General features: G+C 38.3%; 1 protein-coding gene across 5 annotated transcripts in view; it reads left to right on the top strand.

The window, feature by feature from the left end:
- The window catches only part of Cfap44 (cilia and flagella associated protein 44), a 111,973-nt gene extending 94,496 nt beyond the window's left edge, over window positions 1-17,477 (top strand). For all 5 annotated transcript variants that reach the window (XM_010630105.2, XM_010630101.2, XM_010630103.2 and 2 more), the window contains 9 exons: window positions 922-1,125; window positions 2,171-2,366; window positions 5,287-5,397; window positions 6,690-6,820; window positions 7,795-7,911; window positions 8,857-9,058; window positions 12,777-12,937; window positions 14,037-14,171; window positions 15,920-17,477. In XM_010630105.2, coding sequence (XP_010628407.1) covers window positions 922-1,125; window positions 2,171-2,366; window positions 5,287-5,397; window positions 6,690-6,820; window positions 7,795-7,911; window positions 8,857-9,058; window positions 12,777-12,937; window positions 14,037-14,171; window positions 15,920-16,090 — 1,428 coding nt within the window. In that variant the 3' untranslated portion in view covers window positions 16,091-17,477. The remainder of the gene's footprint in view (window positions 1-921; window positions 1,126-2,170; window positions 2,367-5,286; window positions 5,398-6,689; window positions 6,821-7,794; window positions 7,912-8,856; window positions 9,059-12,776; window positions 12,938-14,036; window positions 14,172-15,919) is intronic.
- The last annotated feature ends 322 nt before the right edge of the window (window positions 17,478-17,799 follow it).

Genomic DNA, 17,799 nt, shown 5'->3' with positions numbered 1-17,799 from the left:
ATACAGCACTACTTCCAAAGAAATTTAGAAATAATATATATTTATTGAACAAGCATTATAGAGGAATCCTAACACAAAATTTACAGCCATACTTACTTGAAAGTTTATTTTTTCTTCTCTTTGTTTTATTATTTTATATTTATTTATTTATTTATTTATTTATTTATTTATTTATTTATTTATATATTTTTTTGGTACCAGGGATCAAACTCAGGACCTTGAGCTTATGAGGCAGGCAATGGAACCACTGAGCTAAATCCCCAGCTGTTTATTTTTTAAACTCTCTCAAATTTTCCAGTAATTTCACTGTCTCCAAACCACAGATTTTTTCCTTTTCCTCAGCCTCACTCGTAACAGGCTTTTGACAGTTTGTTTTCTCCATAACGTATAATGTACAACCCAGTGAAAAGTATAGCATGGTTTACCTCTTCCTTGGGATCAGCCCTTGAGGCTGTCTCTTGATGCATTTCTGTGCTTTGAGATGAGGTCGGGGAGGAGCTATGCCCAAGTCACAGGAAAGCTGAGGTCTTAAATGTACTTGGTTCACAATGGAATAAGGTCCAGGCAAGGATGTGGAATTCTTAATATCTTACCTCTGAATAAAGAAGCTTTGATCTTAAGAAAATCACCTTTGGCCTCAGTTTCTTCCTCAATAAGATAAGAAGATCAAACATTTTCTGTAGCTCCATGATTATATTTATCTATTTAAAAGTTCCACCATTCTGGAGGCTTGAAATTTTTTCTAAATAAATATTTAGGCTTATTATAAGGAAAGCAAGCAGTAATTCTAGGGAGGTAAAGAGGAGAAAGATATAAACACTTCCCACAAAAGCTCAAATTAGTAATGTTCAGTAGTTTTAAAATTTTCTTTTATAGTTCCTTTTAGCTTTTAATATAGTCTCAAATCTTTTTCCTACTCAGATCAAAGAGCTGATGGTCACTTTTGATGCAGAACTCCGTCTCCTGAGACATCAGAAACTAAAACTAGATACTCAGATGAAATTATCTGACCTACACCATGTCACTTTATTTCAAGAAATTCTTCTTCTCAAGAATTTTGAGAAACAGGAAAACATACTTCAAGAGCGTGTTAATTCATTAGACAAAGAAGAGCAGGACATGCAAGTAACAGCTGGCAGTAGAACCCTTTCTGGTTCTTCCCTTTGTTTTAGAACTTGACTCTTTTTCCCTTTCTTTTTTTCTTGAATTTCTCCTCTTATGCTAGCCCTCAACTTTTTCTTGTGTTCTCTCCCTCCTCTTTCCTGTTATTTCTGTTTGGCCTCTGTCATTAGCACCCTTGGTCAGAATAAAATGACTGATTTTTTTTTTTTTTCTCATTGAGTTTATTGGTACATTTTAGGTATACAGTACAGTTACATTCATCGTTGGGATCTTGTACCTTTACATGACAGGTTTTGGTTCTCATTTTTTCCCCATACTCCTGTCCTCCCTTCACCCTACAATGACTGATTTTTAGAGAATTTAATATTGTGTAAGGTAAGAGAATGAAATTTTCAAAAATGAACCTTATATTTAGTTTATCTTTAGATTTTGAAAAATCTGTATTTTTGCCATCAGCTATCGTAAGTTGTGTTGATTGTTATCTTTATGAACATAACTGGAAAAGAAACTAGTGAATATCTTAAGTATGATAGCTATTTTCAATGTAACAGATAATTGAATAACAGGAAACACCTCAAAAAACAAATTATAATTTCCTTAGAGAAAGGATTCTGTTAAGTAGATATTATATCGTGAAAAGTGAGATCAATTTTTAGGTACATCAGTTTCACTAGAGAAAATATGTATTTTTGTTTTGCATATCATATTTCAACACAGAAGAATCTTTGTTTTTGAGACATGCAAAAATATTTAACTGACATCCAGATATCAGTAAAAATTCCAATTTCATTTAGATTTTTTAAAAAAGAAAGTTAAATATTAGAAAGCTGATCTTTCTGATTATGAACCTAATGGATTTTTACAAAACAATAATAAAAGTTTAATCAAGTAAATGGATGTCTCTGCCAATGTAGAAATGTAGACTTCTACTAAGAAGCTTTTTAAAAAGTTTGTAGACTATAACATTGCACTGTAAAATACATTGCCCTGTGAACCTGGTTCATCATAAACATCTGTTTATCATTTGTTTTTGCTTTTGTTCATTTAGTGGAAAATAAATGACACTCTTAAAGAGATGGAAGAAAAAAAGAATGAAATCACCAAGCTCCAGGAACAGGAAAAGGCGCTTTATGCTGGTTTCCAAACAGCCCTTGGAGAAAACAATAAATTTGCAAACTTCCTCATGAAGGTCTTAAAGAAGAAGATTAAGCGAGCAAAGAAAAGGGAGGTTGAAGGAGATGCTGGTTTGTATTCTATTTTTACATTTATTCTATTTCCTGTGGTTAATATGAAAAAGAGAAGTACCTAAGATTCCTATGTGTTTTTGCTTTTCCCCTCTGCTTCAACAGAGGCAATGCAAAGGCACTTGGAGGTTTAAAAGGAGATATAAAACCTTTAGGGTCTTTAACTGTGTGGAGTGTGTGTATGTTAATAGGATTATGTTTTTTAGTTCTAAAATTTCCCGTTAGTCCTTTATATTTTCTGAAGCTTTCCTTATATTTTTTGTCTCTTTTGGGTGTATTTATAATTGATCCCCAAAGTATTTTTATCATGGCTGCTTCGGTGCATCCAATAATTCTAGCATCCTTCACCTTGTGTCAACCAACACCTTTTGGTTGTCTCTTTCCACTTAGTTCAAGATCTTCCCAGTGTTAGTGATGACAGGTGACTTTCAATCGGAGCCTAGTTTCATATGAAAAAAGCAAAAAGTGTTGGAGTACCTCATTCCAGCCCTGTTAGTGTGGATGTCTAGTCCTCCTCACTCGCCTGGTAGTGATGTGTGTACACACAGGTGCACATTTAACTGTAGTATTTTGTTGGAGTAAGGAATAATGTCTAAAAGTTTTATCTTATTAAGCTTCCCTTTTCTTCTTCTTTGACTAGAGAGAGTCAGACTTTTGTTGGACCTTTCTGTACCTGCACCTGATGGAGTACTAGCTTGCCAACTTATTCTCTCCTAAGTCTGAGCTAGATAAAGCAAAAAGAAGACCCATTGAAATCACTACAGTGTTTTGTTTTGTTTTGTTTTGTTTCTGGTTCTCAGATGCATTCTTTTCTTTTTCTTTTTTAATCTATTTTATTGATACATTTTAGATGTACATAATGATAACATGCATCATAGGAAATTTGTACCTGTGTATGATACATCTTGCTTCTTTTTTTTCCCATTCCCCATCCCTCCCTTCAACTTCTCTTCCCCTCATTATTTACAAAAGCTTTGTTTCCATTTTTTCCCCTTTTATTCTTTTTTTTTCTTGTCCCTTCCTTTCTTGTTCCCATTTTCCTTTGAACATTTCACAATATCTATTATACATTTTGGTCCTTATTTTACACTTTTTGTTTTTCACACCAGAAAAACAATGCCTGATTTATTTCACTCAAGAATATGGTCTCAAGGTGCATCCATTTACCTAGAAGTGTCTCAAGTTTATTCTTTATGGTAGAATAGTACTTCATTGTATAAAAAGCCACCTCTTTTTTTATCCATTCATCAGTTGATGGGCATTTGAACTGTTTTCAAGACGTAACTGCCACAAACTCTGCTGCTGTAACATGGGTCTACATATGCTGCTGTGGTATGATGCTTTTAATCCTTTCAGGAAGATACCAAGAAGGGGAAATCAGATGCATTCTTGGTTTGCTTGCTTTTCTCCACTTTTCAAAATCTTCTTATATATATTTTACATATAATATTTAGTTGTATTTAGAGAGCAATAGACAATAGTAAGTCTACTTTCTTTTCAGGAAGCAGAAAACTAATTTTGAAAATTAATTTTGAAACTTTCCTGAATCATTTTATTTGGTGTCACAAGTCACTTAAAGGAATGTTAAGAGAGACCTTAAACTTAAATCCAGAAAATAAAAAGTCCATCTCTTATCTCTGGTTTGGAGTTCCATGAAACAGGAATTGCAAATTGTTGATATGTGGTTCATAGATGTCCTTAAAGTATTTTAGAAGAAAATGAGGCAAAGTAGAAAGGTGTACAGTGCCTTGGCACTATACTCTTGTGACTAGATTGTTTTAGTATGTAGGCAATTATATAAAGATATATATATATATATATACATATATGAAACATTGTAATACAAATATGCTTTTTAATTATTTATTTACTTTTGTACCGGGGATTGAACTCCGGCCCTTGCACTTGCAAGGCATGTGGCAGAACCACTGAGCTAAATCGCCAGCCCTAAAGATATGCTCTCTAAAGAATAATAAGGCAGACTTTATGCAGGGGGTGTTACTACAGTAGAATTTTGCAGGTGGAGAAAGAAACGGAACTCAACTCTGAATACAGGACAGGTAGAAATTTATAGCTTAGGAGCAGGGTGGCATCGCTGGACCAAAAATTATTAACAAGTGGTTTTGTTTTTTCGATACCGAGGATCAAACTCAGGACCTTGCACTTGCCAGGCAGGTGAGGCACCACTGAGCTATATCCCCAGCCCAATTTTTGGCTCAACTGTCCTAACGGAATTTTTGCTGAAGGCAGTCCAGAGTAATAGGATATTGAGGGTGGGCATATGAGGAAATGGATCTGATATCAAGGGTAAAGGATTTACACTAAGAAAATTCAGCAGGATTCTTCTACAGGTGGACGAGCTGGGTTAAGGACAGGGCCAAAGGTCCGGAGCTAAGTCAGAAAGAGAACTCAAAGAAGCCTGGCTCACGTTTGGTGAAAGGATAGCACATCTTTCAACATGTCAACATAACACCTCACTGGTATAGGATCTCTAAGTCAAATAATATTTTTGCAGCAAAGCATGAATATTCACAATGGATGGGTTAGGTAGACTATAAATAGTGGAAGTTCAGTTTCGGTAAGTTACAACAATCCTTTTGTTTTTAGAGAATTTAGTGACTTAGGAGGTGTGGGCCCATTTCGCCAAGTGTGTGGTTGGTAGGCTGCAGCAGAAGTAGCTGGGAACTGGGCTCTGACACCTTTGATGTAGTGCATTAGTGATAACTGCGGGACCTTCTGCAGGCATCTGCGTCTGTGACCTCTGTGTCCTTCACAATTTTACACTCTCCTAAAAACTGCGGCTAATCGCCTACTTTTTGTTTTTGTTATTTTCCTGGGGTCTGACTCCTTGAAAGAATGCCTGGGAAATCTAGTAGTTGAGTAGAGGAGCTTCTCTGCTAACAGAGTTCTCTCTCCTCAGATGAAGATGAGGAAAGTGAGGAATCGAATGAAGATGAGTCCAGCCTGGAGGATGATGAGGATGAATCTGGATCTGAAGCGGAGGTTTTGGATGATTCTATCTGCCCCACAGGTGTGTTTGGATAAGACCATGGGTTCTTTGTGAAGCGTGACCAGGGATTGTCAATACTGAGAAAGTCCTTTCTTAAATTCACAATTCTCTGACAATAAAATTTAAGGAAAGGGTGGCATCAAATATGTGAAGAAGAGTCTAATTATTCTATGGGAGGTTCTCTGGATGATTTCATATCTGTTCCTTCAAAAAGCCTTATATAAAAAATTAAAAATCTGTAGACAAAATTGGTTGTTACTATAAATTATATGGCACATTTCATTTTTTAGAGACTCATGGGATGACAACTTACACAGATCTTTAAGCAATACTTTCCTTTTTAAAAAAACACTCAAATTTTATATTTCAAATTTTCTTTGTGTGAAATTTATGCTACAAATTTCCATTTCACTGGAAAAGGTTGGCAGTTTATATTTTCACCATGGTGAAACCAGTCTAGAGCAGCTAGACTAACAGCCTTATAGTCTCAAGTAAATGTTTCACTAGAGAAAACCAGTTTGCTTTAATCTGTAATTTGATAGATAATTAAAATAAAGTTTTAGGGCTGGGGATTTAGCTCAGTGGTTCTGGTGACTGCCTCGCAAGCGCAGGGACCTGAGTTTGATACCCAGTACCAAAAAAAAAAAAGTTTTATTCAAAATTTAAGTTTAATTTCAAGTAAAGTTTAAATCTTGTTTCAACTTTGAAAGCAAGAGTCTAACGATAATATTTATGGGTAGAAGAGAGCACAAAATCTCTGTGATGCAAGTCCTTACTTTATAGCAGAATTAAATGGCTTGAAGAATATCACACAGCAGGATGGTGGTAGAACTAAGGTTAGAATCAAGGTTCCCAGTTTCCATCTTAACATTCTATTTTTAAGTTCTGTATCTATCACTTGGTTAGTTAATGAGGCTGTGAGTGTGACAGAGTAGAAGAGTGGTGAAAGGCAATGCACCTGAAGATGCGCTATCATACATGCTTTCATGTACCAGTTGTGTCTCCTCTGAGATTTCAGGGTCTCCACTTATAGAATAAAGACAATAGTTACTACCTTGCAGCCTTGAATGAGACAGTGCATGTAAAGCGCCTAGCATAAAGTCTGGCTCAAAATACCCTTCAGAAGATCAATCCCATGATTACTCTTATGACTTTTAATACCATTAACAGTTTCTGCCTGGAGCAATGGAGCCACAAGTGCAGTGGATCTATGAGCAGACATTACCAACTCTGGAGCTCCAGACTCTGCCCTGCTGGAACGACCATGTTCCACAGTACATGGGGCTGCTTTTTAATTTTAACTCTCATTTCAGGCTGTGATGTGGGTCTTTTTGAACTAGCCCTTCGACTTCGAGAGAAAAGGCTAGACATAGAGGAGGCCTTTGTTGAAGAAAAGAAAATTGTTGATAACCTCAAAAAGGAATATGATACATTGTCTAAAAAGGTACGGTTGTCTCTGCCTGCTTATTTGTCTTCTCCCAACATGCCACACACCCTGCCCTCCTAGCCAGCTGTCAGGGCGGGCAGAAAACAAATGTCTCACGTGTTATAAACAGTGGTACAGACTATTGCTCTTTGACCATCAGACAAATTAATGATTCTTCATCTTAATCATTGGTCTCTAAACTTTTTAATTATGTAACTCTATAAGTAAAAAAAAAATACAGTACATACTACCGTAATAGAGGATGTATATATTTAAATTGTGTTTAGGAAATACTGTTTTAGTATATTTTAGTGAACTATGAACATTTCACAAGAACGAGATAAAAGGAAATAGAAATTCTGACATTTTCTCTCTGCACCCCCAGAAAATCATTTTGCTGACTCTTGGAGGGATGCACACATTGCATGCTGTTGATCACTAAGCTAAATTTCTAGTATAATATTAACTACTTTCTGCCTTTTCTGTTCATCTTCCCCCATAGTTACTCTTGTGTAGAGTAACAACACCCAACTTGATTTATAGTTAGAAATACTTTTTAAATTTCTTTTCCTCCTACAGTCAATGTTATGGAAACCTTTCATATTTTTTAGGAGACTAACTTGCTTTAGAAATACTGCTTTAAAGGGATTCCCCCCCCCTATTTAATGAGGTCATTATGGCCAAACAAGATTCTCATCACTCTGACAAAGACATCCCACGCTGAGGGCTGCTTTTCATGCAGAAAATAAGAAAGGGGATGAGGACACATCTTCTGAGCTTTTATGTGCAAAAGCTTAAAATTTGGGGGGCATAGGAATGATTGAAAGAGTGACATGGACCCTAACTTGGCAGGAAGAACATAGTAAACATTGCACCTCAGCCCAACAAAGCACATCCTGCTCATGCTATACTCATGCTATATTCCCTCATCTCCCACTGTACGTGTGGATTCACTGGGTCTTGTCAACATCGCTGTATGGGGCTTTCTACAGGTAAAAGTTGTGGCAATGAATCTGAAGGCAGCAGAGGAGGCCCTGGAGGCTTATCAGCGAGAGAAGCAGCAGCAGCTGAACGAGGTGCTGGTTGTGCTTCCATTCAAGCTCCACCAGGTGAGATCTGAGAGCTCATTCTGCCCAGTCTGAGCAGAGAGGCATCACACCCAGGCTTTCCCAGAGAGAGCTTCGTGGCTCGTCCGTGGGAGAAGCACCTTGGCTGAGGATTCTGCATGTAGGATAACAACCCAACTTTATCCAGTATCATCAGATTGTTACTAAAGCAAAACACCAAAGTGTGCGTATTTCCCTGGGGCTCGTTACCACTTTAAAAGTTGGGTCATTTCTGGTCTGGAGAAATGATTTAAGAATGAAATGGCCTGGAGATTTGAGATGTGGCACTTTACACACATGTCACTCTGCCATCTTTAATTAGACATGATCCAATGAAGGCGATCAGGACAGAAAGAAAATATTTTATCTTTATTCCCTCTGTTCATTTCCACTATTGACTTGAGTTACAACTTACATAAAATAATGGAAAGACATATCAGCGAGAGAAAAAAAAGACTCAGGATAAGACACTTTATTCTACAAAATAAAAACAAATAAAAGTACAAGGTCAGCCTTATATACTTTTTATGTAGCCAGACCCAAACTGGGTAAGCTCTACATAGCAGTTTGACCGCACTCCAAAACCTGAAATATTGGTTCCATCTGTGTGGGAAGATGTGCTGTCTCCAGAGAGACATAATGTGGCTGGCAATCTGCAATTTTCTGTCTATCTGGTGGTCACTGTTATTCAGTGGTGAGAGGGAAGCCCAAAGGCAAGAAAGGAAAGCAAGGACTGAGAAAGAACTATTCCTCTCCTACTTTCTCTCAGCTCACACTTGGTTTGTGTCTTTGTCTATTTTAATTTTTTAAAATTAATACATATTTGCAGTACATGATGGTTATGTTCATTGTGGGAGCTGATACGTGTACTTAGCACATCTCAAATCTTTTTACTTCCCTTTTCCCTCTCTTCTCGTCCTCTATTTTTTGTTTTTTGGTTTTTTTTAGATAGAGTATATGGTATTTGGGGAAGTACCTAGTGACCTTTCTGGTACTTTGGTCTTCTCTAACCACTCCTTGGGACGGCTGCAAGAACGAATTGTACAGCTCCAGGAGGAAAATACCAGGCAGCATAAACTTAACAAAGAATGCCGGGAGAGGCGTAAAATGCTCATCCGAGAAAAGAGGGAGATGGCAAAAAACATAGAGAGTGAGTATCTAAGGTTATAGTTACTTGAGACACAATACCTGACACCCACAACTCTAGGGCAGAGATTAATTTTGGCTCACAGCTTATAGTAGGTGTCAGTCGGTAGTCAGCTGGCTCCAAGGCAGGGCAGCATGGCAGGAGAGAAACAGCTCAAGACATGGCGGCAGGAAAGGGGGTGAGGAGAGAGGAGAGAGAAGAGGGAGGGGGGAATATAACCTTCTGGGCCACACCCCCAGAGGCGGGGCTTCATCTCCCAGCATCACAGTTAGCTATAAACTCAGCAGTGGACTCATCCATTGATGAGTTTCGTGCTCCCATGATCCAGCTGCCTCTCTAAGAGCTCGTGAGGCTGTGGGGGGACATCTAGATAGGAACCATCACGCGAAGCCCGTGGGTTTTCCAGGAATGCTTGTTGGCACAAGAGGGAGCTATCAACTTTTAAGCTCCAACTTTATGCTCTCCAACTTTTAAAACAGTAATTGCAGAGTCAGAACTACTGAAAGAGAAAACAAAAACATTTTCCCATCTTCCTACTTACCAACTGTCCTGCCACAATCTGTTTCTCTTTGCACTGATAAAATTTAGAATAATATAACCACGAATACACTACCATACTTAAGAAATAAATTACTGAAGGTACATACAAGTGAAGCCCCTTCTCTTACTAATACTATCTGCTGATTATTCCCAGGGTTGATCACCAGATATGTGGATATGAACCCACATGTATGTGTGTGACTCTCACACACTGTGTAGAACTAGTTTCGTAGAATGTTTCTGAGATGACATTCCCACTATTTTGTGATTCGCTACATTAAACCCATCTTGGAGTTATTTATATTCCAACATAAAAAAGTTTACTTTGTTAGTCTCCTATTGATGAACACATAGGTATTTCTAATTTTTCCTTATTGTAGACAGTGTTACAGTAAACCTCACACATCTCCTTGTGTCTGAGGAGGTCAGTCTCTAATACTGGGATCTCTGGGTCATAGGGGCACTTGTGCATTTCCTGCTCCCTAAGACATTACCAAGTGCCTCCCCAGTGAATGAAGAAGCAATTTATCCTTCTCCTAGCAGAATGTGAGAGTTGCCCAGGTTCCAGATTTTCATTAACATCTGATACGATGCAGATCTAATGACAGCCTGATGGATATTGTTATATTTCAATGGGACTTTTATTCACATTATCTTGATTATCGAAGAGGTTAAACATTTTTATATTTATTTATTTTATTTTCTGCAATTCACCCACTGTTTTATATGTTTACCCACTTTTATTTCTAATTTCTGGTTTTTTATTGATTTTTAAGGAGCTCTTAATATATTTTCTTGTCTATTGTACTTCAGATATTTTCCAGTTTATGGCAGGCCTTTTTACTGTGATGTATCTTTTGGCATATATGCACTTTAAATCTTCATATGGTAAATTTTACCAATCTACTTGTGGTTTGTGCATTGTGTATTTCTTATGTGAAAAATCCTCTTCTAGTCTGAGGTTATAAAGATATTTGTAAATGTAGCAATCATTCTTCTAGGCAAATATTGTGAAAAAGTGAAATCAATATGTTGAAGAAATATCTCCCATGTTCATGGCAGCTATACTCAGAATAGGCAAGATATAGAATAGATAGAAATATCCATCAGAAGATACATGGATACATGGGTAAAGCAAATGTGGGGTACATATACCCAGTGGTGTACTATTCAGCTTTAAAAAAAAAGAAATCCTATCATTTATAACAACATGGATGAGCCTGAAGGGTATTGTGTTAAGCAAAATAAGCCAGGTATAGAAAGACAGCTCATAATCTCACTAATCTGTGGATTGTAAAATAGTCAAACTCTTAGAAAAGAGAGTAGAATTTGGTGGTTAGCAGAGGCTATGAGATAGGATGGGAGGTTTGACCAGTGTTGGCTTAAGGGTATACAATTTTAATTAGACAGGAGGAATAGGTTCAAGAGTGCCATTGTACAACATAGTGACTACAGTTCACAGTAAATATAGTTAAAATTGCTTAGAGAATAGATAATACATGTTCTGACCACCAAAAGTAAGTTAAAATAAATAAATAAATAAGTATATGAGATAATTCTAATGTGAATTATCTCAATTTAGTCATTCCACGTGTAAACATATTTCAAAACACTATGATATACATGATAAATATATACAATTTTTATTTTTAACAAAAGAAAATATATTTTTCTGTAGTGTCCTCTATTAGTCGTGTTCTTCACGTTGTGTTTCTAGTCTACCTGCAATTAAGGTGGCTAGGGTAAGCTGTGCTGTGTAAAGATAATTAGCTTTTTTTGTTCTGAGTGTGGTGGTGGATGCCTGTTAATTCCAGCATTTGGAGGGCTAAGGCAGGAAGATTGCTGCAAGTTTGAGGCCAGACTGGACTACATAGTCAGTTCAAAGCCAGCTCGAACTATATAGTGAGATCGGGTATCAAAGAAAAAAAAAATTCTTTCTGTAATTTTGGTACATGGAACATATATGTGTAAGTTATCAAGTATTATACCAAAATAAATCCTGTGAACCCACTACCAAACTCATAACAATATTATTCGCAGTGTAGCATCTGCCTGTGGGTGGGTGCAGACTCTAGCTCATCCTCACGCAGAGAGAACTGCTATGTTAGTCACTGTGACAAACAGTTACTGTAACAAAATATCTGAGAAAAGGACGAAGGATGTAGTTCTGCTCGTGAATTTGGAGGTTTCAGTCCATCACCCTGGACCTAAGTCCAGGCAGAACCTCACGAGAGCGGAAGGATATGATGGAGGAGGTGGGTGCTCACCTCATGGCAGCCAGGAAGCAGAGAGAAAGGGAGAGGAAGAGGTGGGGAGAAGATAAGCCCTTCCGGGGCACATTCCCCATTGAGCTTCCTCCAACTGTACTGTATTTCTGCACGTTTCGCCACCTCCCAATAGTCCACCCACTTAGGAACCCATCGATGGGCCAATCCATTCACAAGATGAGACCCTAAAAATACGTTCCTCCTGAAGTTTCTAAGATTACTATGCCATAGGTAGCTGTTTGAAACATACACCTTCATTTAACACTTGTTCCTAAGATTTAGCTGTAGAGTAGATGAAGAGAGGTGTGGGAAAGAATGCAGGAAGCGTGGCGGGGCAGGCTGGGGCAGACCTTGTGAGCTACCACAAGGACTTTAATTTTACTTGGTGTAAAATGGAAGCTGCTATTAAGTGTTTGCTCTATTTTTAATGATAGATGCTGTAGAGATCAATAATAACAAAATTCATGATCTCGATGGAACCTGTTAGCAGTCTGAGAAGGGGCAGATCAGCGTGTATTAGCCACTTGGGAAAAATGAGTCTATTTTACATAGGATTTTGAAGATGAAAGACGATATAGGAATGGGCATTGTAAGTAAGGAAAGCAGAAAGCAAAAAGCCACAGAAGAAAAACCAACTTGTAACAAGACATTTTACCGTCTTGCAAAAGCTGTCCCTTAGAAATTTATTATTGTTGATCTCCATTTAATAACAATGGGAGCCACTGAACAGCCTGAAACAATGACTGTGTTCTTTTACATATGGACTTTTTTTTTTTTTTTTTTTTTTTTTTTTTTTTTTTGAAAAATTTTTTTTTTTACTTTTTGGAACTGGTGATTGAACTTGGGACCTTGCGCTTGCGAGGCAGGTGGTAGAACCACTAAGCTAAATCCCTGGCTCGACTGTGTTCTTTTAGAAATGGAGCAAACAGTCCGTCAACTAATGGTCAGCAAGTTTGGCCGAGTAATAGATCTAGAAGCTCTTCAGACGCTTTCTGTTAACACAACACTGGAAGAATTGAAGATCAAAAAACTTCGAAAGGAGCTAATGAATGCAAAGGAAATGAAGATGTGGGAGGTAAGGAGGAGGAGCCACAAAGTCTCCTTGGTTATATCTGGGGGAAGGCAAAAAATCTTGGGATACCATAAGCGGTTCCTATGAAGCATCTGCACTGCTGCAGATGTTTGGGAGCCCCCACTGGTGCCCCAGGGTCTTAGGTCTATCTCTGCTCCCTTACTGACCACTTGAAGGGATATATCTGGAACTCAAAGGACCTGCTCTGGGTTTTGGGGTACAGGGTGAATGTAAATATGTAATAAAATGGAATGATAGATCATGGAGAGATTCTTTGAGGCCTACATTGATGTATGAATGCTCTGTGATAGAAATAAAACTGCTATCTTCTGATGAACCTAATTGTGTTGTCCTATAGCTTTTGCCTGCTGTTTCAATTTGGTAATCATAAAACATGCCTAAGTCATATGCTTTAAAACATGAATAGACTAAGTAGCTGGTAGGGTCTTAGAAGGTTTAGTGCCTACATATGCCAGCAATCGGTACAATCTAAAATAACTTGCTGGAGCAATAAAAGCGCAAAAAGAAAGCCATTATGCCAATATGTGGTAATTCATATCATCCATTGTGAGGCCAAGACTGGGAAAAGAGTGCATGATGGAAATTTGCTGCTTAAACTAATCTTCTTTCTTTTTAAGTAGTGGGTGTCAGTATGGATATTCATTTCATTCCTCAACAGTAGGGTGATATCTATATGTATCTTAGTTTTTACCTACTTTTATCCTTGAGCACACTTATACTCTTATCTTTAATCAAATCAGAACCAGTGCAATTGCTTCTGATTACATTTTCAGACAAGATCAGGAACATTCAGGGTGGTATGGCTGTAGACCTGTGGTTACATTTTCATATTGGCTTCTGATTATGTTTTGTTGTTGTTTGTCTGTTTGTTTTGTTTTTTTTTTGGTAGTGGAGATTGAACTCAGAACCTTGCATTTGCAAGGCATGTGGCAGAACCACTGGGCTAAATCCCTGGCCCTTCTAATTATGTATTTATGCATGTTGCTTCATTTTCCTGATGTTTTGATCAAATGTGGATACTCATTTTTCTCTATTTCCTCCCTGTTTACTTAATCTATTTTACATCTTCTTGGCCTGGTAGCAAAAGATTGCTGAAGCACGGTGGGAACTAATGATGAAGACAAAAGAACACACCAAAAAACTACATCAGATGAATGATTTATGTATTGAAAAGAAGAAACTTGATTCTCGGTTGAATACACTACAGAATCAGCAGGTATATTCCTTTTTTAAGTAACCCTTTTGAGAACTGAGGTTGCCCTATAAAAGTAGGATACAAGGATTTGGAGTTTATAAATGGAGTTTAGATATGAAAGGAAGACTAGAATTTGAATATTAAGGACCCTTTATCCACTGAAGAATCAAGGCAGTGTTTGGGAAAGTTAATGCCTAAGCAAATCTTCACCAACTAAGCAAAGAGATTGGAGGCAGGAAATGAGCTAGGAAGGAGATTGCTAGTATCTGCCTCTGCAGCGTACATTTTCACTTAGTACATCTTTACAAGTATGCATAGGCTGTCTCATTTTAATCCTCAAAACACCACTTTCCCAAGCTCAGAAAAGTTGAGCAACCTTCTCAAGCTCTCAGAATTAACGCATGGTGAAGTTAGTTTTACGCTCAGTTCTGTCTGCCTCCAAAGCTGGCATCATTGTTTCTTATAATGACCTAAAAGGAATTGGGAGGTAGTTTGTAAAAGCGAGAAAGCAAGTGCTGACAAAGATAGTGTAAAGTAAGAGTAGCCAAAATTTGATTGAGTATGAAAGGAGTGAACAAGGTAACTTCAAAGCGACCAATTGGAATGACACTGTATCGGGCATGTGACTGCACGTTTTGAGGTTGGTGGGTCTGTGATATCAAGATATCCAGGCCGTTCTCCCAGTGGCCCTTCATAGCCATGAGCTGGCTGCTTTGACTCTGTTTCATATTCATATGCCAGCCTTTTCTACTCCTTTTATTAAGAAAACACAAGTTTTCCACTTATATTGACCTAGCTACCCCTAGCTGAAAGAGAAATGGGTAAAGCTAGGTTTTTTGGTTTGTTTCTTTTTTTTACAGCTTGTTGAACATTTATTTATGTAACAATCATGAGGTAGGTGCTGGGTAGAGCTGGGAAACTCAGTCTCTAAGAGGCACAGAATCTAGCAAGAAAGACAGGCATCACAAGCATTTCGGTGGATCCATATGAATTGCCATTTAAAAAAAGATCGAAAAAGATCAAATATGTTAAGTTTCAAACACATCAATCTGATAACTATAAAGATATGTATATATGAGGGATATCTGGATAGGAGAGAGAAGGAAATACCAACCTAGCCCATGGGTCACCCAGGGCCTCCCTGCAAGTGAGATTTGCAGCATAGCAAGAGTTGGCAGGACAGGGAGAGAAATGAGCCTTCTTTTTGGGAATCGTATTAGTCAGCTTTCCCATTGCTGGGTCCAAATGTCCATCACCCACTACTTAAAGAAGGAGAGGTTTATTTGGTTCATGCTTTCAAAGAATTCAGTCCATGATAGGCTGGCTCTAAGGCAGGAATGTCACGATGGAAGCCGGTGGTGGAACAAAGCTGTGTAGTTCATTTTCATGGAAGCCTAGAGACAGGCAGGGTACAGTGCCAGAAAGGAAGGGGTCAGGGGCCATATATAGTACCCAAGGCCATGCCTCTATGACCTGCCCCGGAACTAAAATCTGGGCCATACAGAAAAAAACATGCAAACCTATCCTTCATGTTTCCAGAGATGAGCCCTCCAGGTAATGAATGGCTGATGGATGGATAAGTGCTACTCTTTCAAAGGGGATTTGCATCTTAAGAGTTGTTCATTACTCCAAAGGCAATCCTTTCTGATAGTAGGATTTTAGTAGAGAATAGAAGGCTCTAAAGTGAGGAGCAGTAGCTTGTAAGTTGACTGTAAAGAGGATTTTTCATATCCCAAATGACAAAGTAGAGAGGTGTTTTCTCCCAACAGGGTAACGCCTTCCAGGGCCCTCGGAAAGCAGATATTGTGGCAAGAAAGAAGATCACTGAATTGATCCAAGTCCAGGCAGAAAGAATTTTGGCCTTAAAGGAAGAGATTGCTCTTTTGCATAAGAAAGGAGGGCTTATCCTTCCACCCATTCAGTCTACACACAATGAATGAAGCCCCTGGACCCTTAAGTTTGCTGTTTTCTCAAATTCACCCGGGATTCCTAACATGTTCACTTCAAGTTCCATCTCCTCGTCACCTGCAACAATCCTATTTTAAAGTGAACTTCTCTAAAAGTCTAAACCCAGATCTTCTCATGTAGTTCTTAATAATTCTTCTCCAACTTGGTTATGTTAGAGCTAAATGCAGCACCCATCTAATTACTATTAAACTGAACATGGACCGCACGGGACTGGATATGAAGTCTGACAAGGTGGTGTTTCATAATTCCAAGGAAGCATTTGTAGTATACGTTGTTTGGGGAAAATATATTTTTCAGGTATTCTTAATTTTTAGTCATTGGCAAGAAAAATGTTCATTCAGCCATCCATTAGAAAACTTCCTTTTCTTGGTCCTTGGCTCCTTAGAAAATAGACTTTGTTTTCATTAAATATCCTCTGAGAGAGCACAAGAGAATAAGAAAATTATTTTGCCAACAGTATATTAGAACAAGAAATGCAAATTAGAGTTTGGCATTGTTAACTTCATAAAGCAGTTATTTGAGTGTTCAGGATTCAGGAAATGTGAACAGACATAGCGAAGCTGTTTCCTTCAATTTGCTTTGGGTTGGTGAAAAGCAGGAAAAAAACCAGCTTCCTGAATCGCTCCCAAATTTTGCCAACTCCCAGGTTCTAAGTGGAGCAGAAAGCATGTTTTGCAAGGGGCCTAAGGGAGTTTTCTCTGAAGAGTTTTGCAAGTCCATCAGTGCTTTAAGTATTCCTCAGAGTTTCTCATGTCCTGTGACATCTTCTTTCAGGTTTTAATGAGTCATTTGCTGGTTTTGATACAGCTTAGGACAAAATGAAATGGATTGACATCTCTCTGAGAGATCCTCTCTAATGATCACTTTTGATGATGCGTAACATTTTCAGTTAGTTTAAGACAGTCCTTTTGGTGTGTGAGTAGGTGTTCATGAAATTCATGGCCGTGCTGCAGAGGAGGCACGACCTCCCTGGCACTTGGTGTCCTAGAGAGCATGGCACTTTGCACCCAGAGTCCTATGAGTCTGTGCTACTGAACTACTCCTTTGAGCCTGCCCCAAAATATTCATTCCTCCTTGAGAAGAAAAGAGGAAGAAGGCAATCCCTGTATTTCATAAATGTAAAAAGAAACTCTGCAGTGTTGGGGGTTTGTAACCAACTCTTAGCCTGAGAATCCTGCCCCTCCAGATTATACACAGGACTTGCTTTCTTTGTATGCTGGAATACTCTTAGATGTGACTGCTTGGCGTGTTGTCTAAGATTCCTTCACATTCCTATTCAAGAAGTCAGAATGATTTGTTTATGCCTATCGCCTTAAATCTTGGATGTACTGGAGAACATCTTATGTTGTATGCCCAACTCTGTGTACCTTTCAAGCATTTTTTAAAAATGTGCTAGTGCTAGTCATACCTCTGAGTGTTTTTTTTTTTTGTATTTAAAAAAAATCACCACAAAACCTAGCTCAAAACAACGAACTTATTATTGCACTTAGGTTACAGGTGGGAGTGTTTCTAGGGGTCAGGAATCTAGGATTAGCGGCTCTGGCTCAGGGTCTCTCGCAGAGCTATAGTCAGGATGTGAGTAGGGGCTCCCGTCACCTGACACTCAGCAGGAGGCTTAGGTTTCTTACAACATGGCCCTCTTCACTGGGCTGCACGTGCCATGACTTCTCCAGAGCCATTG

The sequence above is a fragment of the Fukomys damarensis genome, unplaced genomic scaffold (genome assembly GCF_012274545.1).
Source record: "Fukomys damarensis isolate Sample0158 unplaced genomic scaffold, DMR_v1.0_HiC HiC_scaffold_24, whole genome shotgun sequence".
Classification (NCBI taxonomy): domain Eukaryota; kingdom Metazoa; phylum Chordata; class Mammalia; order Rodentia; family Bathyergidae; genus Fukomys; species Fukomys damarensis.
This window is presented reverse-complemented; position numbering and strand designations above follow the sequence as displayed.